The sequence below is a fragment of the Hibiscus syriacus genome, unplaced genomic scaffold, assembly GCF_006381635.1.
Source record: "Hibiscus syriacus cultivar Baekdansim isolate YM2019G1 unplaced genomic scaffold, ASM638163v2 tig00110467_pilon, whole genome shotgun sequence".
Lineage (NCBI taxonomy): Eukaryota > Viridiplantae > Streptophyta > Magnoliopsida > Malvales > Malvaceae > Hibiscus > Hibiscus syriacus.
Window position 1 is genome coordinate 319,653 of NW_024062749.1, and position 8,653 is coordinate 328,305.

Sequence of the window (8,653 nt, forward strand, 5' to 3'; positions counted from 1 at the left end):
CAACTTTTTCCACCATATTCAATATTATATTCACGTGATGCTTCCCATTTGATGCACTTCTAGACGCCTTTCTTTAATTTCCCTTTTTTAGTAGTAAATTCAAACTCATATATCCGTAATATAGATAATTGTTAATATTTAATTTATAGATCGAATAATCTGAATATTATAAATTTTATTATAAAGATAATGACTCTTTCAATTTATTTTTATCTATTTATAATGTTGAGATTTAAACATTTAATCTTAATCAAGGTATTTAATATTTCATTTCGATAGATCAAATAATAATTGATATTATATTATAAATCATTAACTAAATATAGGTGTCTTATATAGAGATGGGTATGGATCGGATTGAACTAAAATTTGATCAACGCGAATCTGAGTCGAGTATTATACCCCTCCACCTATCACCTGACTCCATTCGAATTTAGAAGGATTTCACTCGACCGAACTTTTAGAGCAACACTTGCCCCCTACACACGCACATGCACACATACACAAATATATATATATATATTTTTCATTTTTATTAGGTAAAATACGAACCTAATTTAAAAATATGAAGGTTGATTGTAATATTATTTATAGATCAAACTAGATGATGTATTTTTCACTCTAAACTCAAACTCAACTTGAAATAATATTTTTTTAAAAAAAAATCAGCTGTTTAAAATCAAGTGGGGTCAGAATCCATCTTATGCAAATCCAATATCCATTCTTAATCTTATATTTCAATAAAAAAATAAATTTAAACATAGAAATAACATTCTTAAAAGAAACAATTACGCATCAAAAGACAAACAGTAGAATGAACATAGCATATATATATATATATTTACACACATATGTTGTTGAACTAAACACAAGCATTCATGCCATATTCGTTGACTTCATGATATTATGTCATTGCATATGAAACTCAAACACAAACTCCAATTCTTTAAAGCGATAACACATATATTCCTCGCCTTTTTTCCACGATTTCTGCTTTAACGAAATTCAAACCAACTTGTTTGAGCTTTGACCCTAAACTAATGGCTACATTTTCCCTTTTATTTAGTTATATAATGTCCTGAGATTTCAAAGTTGTACATATGGTAATCCGTGATAATCAATAAAAGCAACAACGGAACCAAACAACTTGGAACATTATTATTATAACCCCTGTCAAAATATTTAAAAATGATTCATTTATAAACATAGACCGACTTAAACTATATCTGAAATTCGTATTAGAGTCGATTTAGATTATGACACTCAGGGATAGAGTTAAGATTGAACTATGAGGGGATAAGTTGTTTAATTATGAAACAAATAAGGTATGTAAAATGAAATAAATCATAAAAATTAAAGAAAATATGGTTTATTTTCAATAATTTTAAAATTAAAAATTAAACCAGAAAAATTAGAAGTCTAAGACATAATTTTATTTTAAAACTGAAAAGGTCTTAAAAATAGTTAACCAACAAATTTTAAGGGGAACAAAGACTTAATTGTATGATTTCAAAAATATTAGTGATCTAAAACTAAATAAACCTTCAAAGTTTGGAAGGGGTAATTGTCCATCCCAACTACAATGTAGATTCACCCCTGGAGACAATTATATATATCTTTAGTGTCGTATGTAAATTCAATCAAATTTGACATGACTTATAAACACCTATAATATTTATTTTAATCATTTTCGGATAAAATCGAAATATTCTCTCTCTTTTTTCTTAGGTAAAAAAAGAAAAAAAAGTAAATAAATGGAGAAGCGCTAACTAAATTTCTTTCGACATTTGGTAATGGATGAGTGTTTGGAGCGGGTGTAAGTAAATTTCACAATAGTCAAATCTAATATCCAATGACAAAGCATGTTCGTGAAAATCATCTGTTATCAGGAGTGGAGGAAAAACAAACTGTTGAATGAATGATACCCGGAAAGCAAATTGTGTGCTATATCCCAAACTTCCAAAGGATACAATCATCATGTTTCCCAGCAACGCTCCACATTTAGACTTTGTGTAAAGCATGTTAATTGATCCTATTAACGCTTCACGGTGCTTGGGAATTTCATTTCATCGGTTAGGTATTTTGGCAATGCCAGTCACAGTGGAGACCTTTGCCCCAAATTCCCATGGTTTTAATATCTTTCGCCTTAATTATAAGATAATATTTATTCATGTTTTTTAGTTAATTGATAATGAATATGCATATATCATATAAAAATAATTATTTGAACCTAAAATCTTTAAAGAAGTGCGAATGTTGCTAAACAAGATATATACAATCAGATAACTATGTATACATATGTACACATATCAACCTGCTTTAGATTAGCTTACCACGCATGGAGAATCTGTACTCACAGATTCAAGAAAAAATTTGTTCATTTCATCTTCATTACTAACCCTTTTCTTTATTTTGGTTTTTGACGAATCGTGTATGGCTTAAAACTCAAGAAAGATGCGTTTCGTTAGTCGCATATGTCTAATAAGGACAAAGGTAATATTGAATTATGAGGGGCTAAGTTGCTCAGTATTGAAACAAATTATTTGGGTCTTAAGACATAACTAAACCATGAAAACTAAAAGAGTTGGTAACTTAATTTCACTAATTTTGAAATTGAAAGATCTTAAAAATAATTAAATTAAAAAAAATTAAGATCATTATTAATTTTAAAACTCATATTTAAGTTTTTCTAATTTAATTAATTTTAAAACTCATTAAGTTTTAAAATTAATTAAATTATAAAAAAAACTTAAGAAAGATTGAAATTTAATTAACTTTGATAAGACAATTAATCAATAGTAAATTAAAAGAAAAGGAAAATAGACATACAAATCTAGCTCCAAAATTTTTTGACAAACAAAATCATAGATATGATGATAATATTATAGGAAGATTGTTAAAACTATTGGAAAATAATTGAAATTTTTGAATTTTGAAGTATATTATTTTATTAATAAAATTATATATTTAAATTATTGATTTATATTTTATTCCATAAAACCTTTAAAATAATATATAATATGCTCGAAACGGTTAAGAGATGAATTAGAAATTGATAATCAAAGTTGAGGAAATTTTAGCGCTTAATACACTTTCACCCTGTATGGAAAACTTAGGAGAGTTTGAAAGGTATTTTATAATCATGAATCAATTTGGTGGTTATTGAATGTGTGTAGGTGCATGGGGGCGTAAATCAATAGGCCTGTAAATGAATCGTTTGATAATTGTGCAACGAGAAATTATTTTATGTTTGTTTATTTATTAAATAAATTAATTTAAATAAAAATCTCGTTCATTTATTTATGTTTATTCATTTACGTTCGTGAACGTTAGATAATATATTTATATATATTTGTTTGTTTATATTCAACACAATCTTTAAATCTTTTTAAAATATTATGACATGATAAACTTTAACCTTAAACCTATTAATATTTTAAAGCCTAATTAATTTTAAATAAAAAACCAAAATCAATTAAAGAAAATACAAATCCTAAAATTATTTGGAAAGAAAACAATTTTTCTCAAATAAAACCCCAATTAATTTTATGTTCGTTTACATTTGTTTGTTTTTATTCGTTTCTTATTTTAACGAATAAACATGAACAAACACGAACAAATTATATTTCTTAATAAACCAACACGAACAAGAAATTTCATTCATTTAATTCTTCATGTTCATTCATTTTTTCGACTAAAGTTAAATAAATAAACATGAACAGAGTTTCATTCATGTTTGTTTCATTCATTTACATCCTATAAATAAGTGAGATCCCAATTAAGAATATAGGCGTACTGGCCTAATGTGGATGATGTGAAATGTCTGAACATGTGCGGCCTTATAAAAATTTTAGCCCATGTAATTTATTCTTCTCAATAGAATATTCTTTTGCATATAATAATAATTTTAATATCAAATGTTATTAATGTTCATATGATATGAAACCGATTCTCGCTATTAATTTTGAAAAATTAACTTTTAAAATTTAAAAATTAATTACTATTAATAAATCTTTTTTCAAATAACATTAACCCACACTAAATCCTTTTTTCTTTATAGAAGAAGGTTGGTCAATAATTCTAAAAATACACAAAAAATATATCATATTCAAAAATGATTTCTCTTTATAGAAGAAGATAAGGTTGAGTTCGGTTGTTTACGAAAATCGTGTTATTTAAGCGTGAAAGTTTGTTGTTGTATCTTGAGAGATAATCATTTAATGTTCTCAAACATCAAGGAGATGACAAATTTATCTTAAAATCATTGTTCATACAGATATCAACAAAACACTGCATCAATTCGACGAAGTTCGATATAATCATAGGTTTTGTTTCTATACAAATTTCAGAGTTTTATAGTGAAGTTATTCGTACCATGACTTTTTCAATAATATATGATTTAGATTATATTACAATATGCAAAAAGTAAATGCATAATTCGAAATCTTGTATTTTAAATTATAATTCTTCATCAAACATATCATATTTCGAATTCTTTAAACCATTAAATTAAATTTAAATTACAATCTTTATTATAATCTACTTCACAATGATATCATAGACCATTTGATTAGGAATGAATGAAACAATTGGCAAAAGTGCCCAAATAAGGCATTTGGGAATGTTTAATTCCTAAACTAATGCACTCAACCGATTAATTTCTCATTTAGTGTATTTTATACAGTACCTTCTAAAGTCCCCAGGACATCTCAGCGTCTTCAGGCTAAAATTTTGCTCTATGAGATTACCCAGCGTCTTAGTTTTTGCTCCTAGTATTACCCGACGTCTTTAGTTAAATTATTTATGATTACTGTGCATTTTTGAGATTTTCCCAAAAAATCACATTTTCTTAAATATTTACGTGTCAGACACCCTTTGAGATAATATTTCATTAAATATCACCCGACAATCATCTTATCTTTGATTTAGAAGTTCGTTCGATCTTTCGTTGTAAGGTAATTTTTTAATATATAATATTTTTTATAATTATATATGATTATTTGAAAAAAATATTATAGTAATTATTTTCAATTAATTTTTGTAGTTGTAAAATTGGAAAGCGATAGCATACGTCGAAATATTTTTGCCGATACGGTAAGAATATAAAATTATATTATTTAAATTATTTACTTTTATGTGTAAGAATGAAGCGAATTTCAGCTATTGTTTATTATGATGGATAAATTCAGGAAGATGAAACCAACGTTGTTTTCGTATCAAATCATTATGTTAAAATATCTTTCAAGAGAAATATAACTCTTGAGGAGGTGATAATGAAGGTTCATGTTAGAAGTACTAGAAGAAAGATGTCGCTTCAGTATAGATTTTAACATAATGATTTAAGGAAAAAAATTAAATAATACAAAGGGTGTTAGATCGAGAATATTATTTCAAAAAGGTATATGACACATAAATATTTAAGTAAAAGGTGATTTTTAGGGAAAGTCTCCAAAAAATACACAATAATAATAAAAAAATAACTAAAAACGCCTGATAATCCAATAGAACAAAATTTTAGCCTGAATATGTCTAGAGATATGGGACTTTAGGAGGTACACTAGAATAGAAATTAATAGGATGAGTGTATTAGTTTTCTAGATGCCTTATTTGGGCACTTTTGCCAGAAACAATTATTTGTAACTAAAGTGATGGGACATCGTTTTGGGACAAAGTCTTTCATTAATAGATTCGAACTAAAGTGAAACATTTTGTCACGCAATCCAACAAGAGATTCGAGGCTGATACGTGTTTTGATTAAGAATGAAATAAGCCATTGTTGGTAACTAAAGCGATGGGACCAACCAACCCACCAATTTACACATGGCATGCCGCATCTTTTCAAGGTAATTGACATAGATTTTACTTGCAAGTCAAAAAATGAATCCAACCACTTTCGAAAAACCAAACCACTAGGCAACTCTTACTCCATACATCTCTCCTTTCGGCTAGAAAGAAAGAAAGAAAGAAGTCCCCAAGGAGTGAAAAGAACAGGAACCAAATAACATGGAGATGTAGTCAAAGATGGCTTGAAGTCTTGACACCTGATAAATAACTGTGAAAACGGGAGGGGGAAAAGCAGAGAGAAGAAGAGGCGATGAAGAAGCATTTGGTTCTGATGTTTGTGTGGGCACATTTGCTTCCATGGGGATCGGCTGAAAAAGAAATGTCGGCAGTGGGCGATCCGGGGATGAAAAGAGATGGTTTGAGAGTGGCGTTTGAAGCTTGGAATTTCTGCAATGAAGTTGCACTTGAAGCTCCTCACATGGGGAGTCCCAGAGCTGCTGATTGTTTTGATGTTTCAAGTAAGTAAATCTGTAAAACCATCGAGTTGTCGTTCATGTTTTTCACTTTAGTGTTCTGATTCTTTGTTGTTAATGGGGGTCAGATTCAACACTGATACACAAGGTATCCGAGGTTGATAACAGGCTTGGAATAGGCAAAACCTTCAAAGGAATGTCTGCAGATGTAATGTACAACCCGGATCTTTATGCAGCTCAGAAGGAGCTCTATTTGGGTTCTTTATGTGAAGTTTCAGAAACTTCAAACCCATGGCAATTTTGGATGGTCATGTTGAAAAATGGCAACTTCGACACAACCACCGGTCTCTGTCCTGAAAATGGGAAAAACCCCATCCCTCCTTTTACCACAAAGAGGTTCCCTTGCTACGGCAAAGGCTGCATGAATCAACCCACTTTGAACCATCAACCTACACAACTGTTACCTGATGGTACAATGAGGGGATGGTTCAATGGGACTTATGATTTGGATGCTGATATCGGGAAAGACCTTAATCTATCATTTTATGAAGTAATTTGGGAGAAAAAGCTTGGTTCTGGAAGTTGGGTCTTTAACCATAAGCTCAAGACCACATCCAAGTATCCATGGCTGATGCTTTACCTTCGAGCTGATGCGACCAAAGGATTCTCTGGTGGATACCATTATGAAACAAGAGGCATGCTCAATTCTGTAAGTTGAAAACTTTTTGAAACTATCATTATAATCTGGGTTTTTAAACACTGACCGATTCGTTTTCACTTTCAGCTCCCGGAATCTGATTTTAAAGTCAAGTTCAGATTGGAAGTCAAAAAAGGAGGAGGACCAAAGAGCCAATTCTACCTTCTTGACATAGGCAGCTGCTGGAAGAACAATGGCAAGCACTGTGATGGAGATGTGCTCACAGATGTCACACGATACAGTGAGATTATCATAAACCCTGATACGCCAGTTTTGTGCAGCCCCACGGCATTGGGGAACTGCCCACCGTACCATATAACTCCCGACGACAGAAAGATTTACAGAAACGACACCGCCAATTTCCCTTACGGAGCTTACCACTACTACTGTGCTCCCGGTAATGCTCAACACTTGGAGCAGCCTGTTAGTCTCTGTGATCCGTACAGCAATCCACAAGCACAGGAGATTGTTCAGCTGCTGCCTCACCCTATATGGGGTCAATACGGGTATCCAACTGAAAAGGGTCAGGGTTGGGTCGGGGATCCGAGAACATGGGTGCTCGACACCGGTGGCCTGGCCAGTAGGCTTTACTTCTATCAGGTTTGTACTTGTTACTGTTTGCCATCACTTACGGGGTCTGTTTTTGGTTGATGGGTCATTTGGTTTTTCAATTTCAGGATCCGGATACCCCTCCAGCTAAAAGAATATGGACATCTATTGATATGGGCACTGAGATTTTCATTAGTGACAAAGATGAAGTGGCAGAATGGAGTCTTAGTGACGTGGATATTATTCTCATGTGATTCTTTGTTAGCGCAAATGATAAGAAAAAGAGACTGACCAAAGCTCGAAGCGCTTGGCTTTGAAGTTTATTCTTTTAGTTATATTTCCTAATGTGGTATTGCATTGTACCTTAATCATATTTTTATTCAAGTAATCAATATAAAGGATTATCATTCCATTGTTACAAGTAGTGTATTATCAATCAAAAATTATTTTCTTTAATGGGATAAAATACTAAATCATTTATTTTTACATAAAAATAAATTAATAACTTTGAGTTAAATTAATGTCTAGTTTACCGACGATATCAAACTCACGCAAACATTTTAAATATAGTGCGAATATTATTAATAAAGTTCACAATTCAAATTTTAAAAGTATTTTTATTTTTTATTCATTTATATAATCTTTATATAAAATAAACTAAAAGTCCTTAATAAATGTTGAACACGTAACTAATAGATTTAAATACAAATCATTTATTCATTTATCACTTCATTTATAATTATTATTAAATAAATTTTATTTAAAATATAAATGTGATAAAATCTAATAGATATTAAAATAATTTAGTGTATCCCAAGACACTCTCTCAATATCCTTATAAATTTGAAACTTTAATAATTATAGAAATTATAAAGATAATTATATCTCTCGAAAATAATTATTTATCGTAATTCTAAAAATTAAAATACATAAAATCATTTAAAAATTAAAATTATTTGCAGCAGCCTTTTGAGTCCCTTTCGTTTAAAAATTTAAAAACAACGGTCACCCACTTACCCTACGCTTTTTCACAAAATAGATGGTATAGAAGCTAGTTAATTTCAACCCCCAATTATTAATGATTTTTGACAATTGTTGGCACTTATAGTTGTGGGACCATACTTGCCATAATCGTGCTAAAGCTTTAGCT

The 8,653-nt window shown here is 30.1% G+C and overlaps 1 protein-coding gene across 1 annotated transcript; it reads left to right on the forward strand.

Annotated features, from left to right (window-relative positions):
- Positions 1-5,951: 5,951 nt before the first annotated feature.
- Positions 5,952-7,924, forward strand: LOC120127462. The gene is made up of 4 exons (XM_039145377.1): positions 5,952-6,302; positions 6,386-6,966; positions 7,042-7,554; positions 7,632-7,924. Exons 1-4 carry the CDS (start codon positions 6,095-6,097, stop codon positions 7,755-7,757), a joined length of 1,428 nt encoding a protein of 475 aa, XP_039001308.1. The 5' UTR covers positions 5,952-6,094; the 3' UTR covers positions 7,758-7,924.
- Positions 7,925-8,653: the final 729 nt, after the last annotated feature.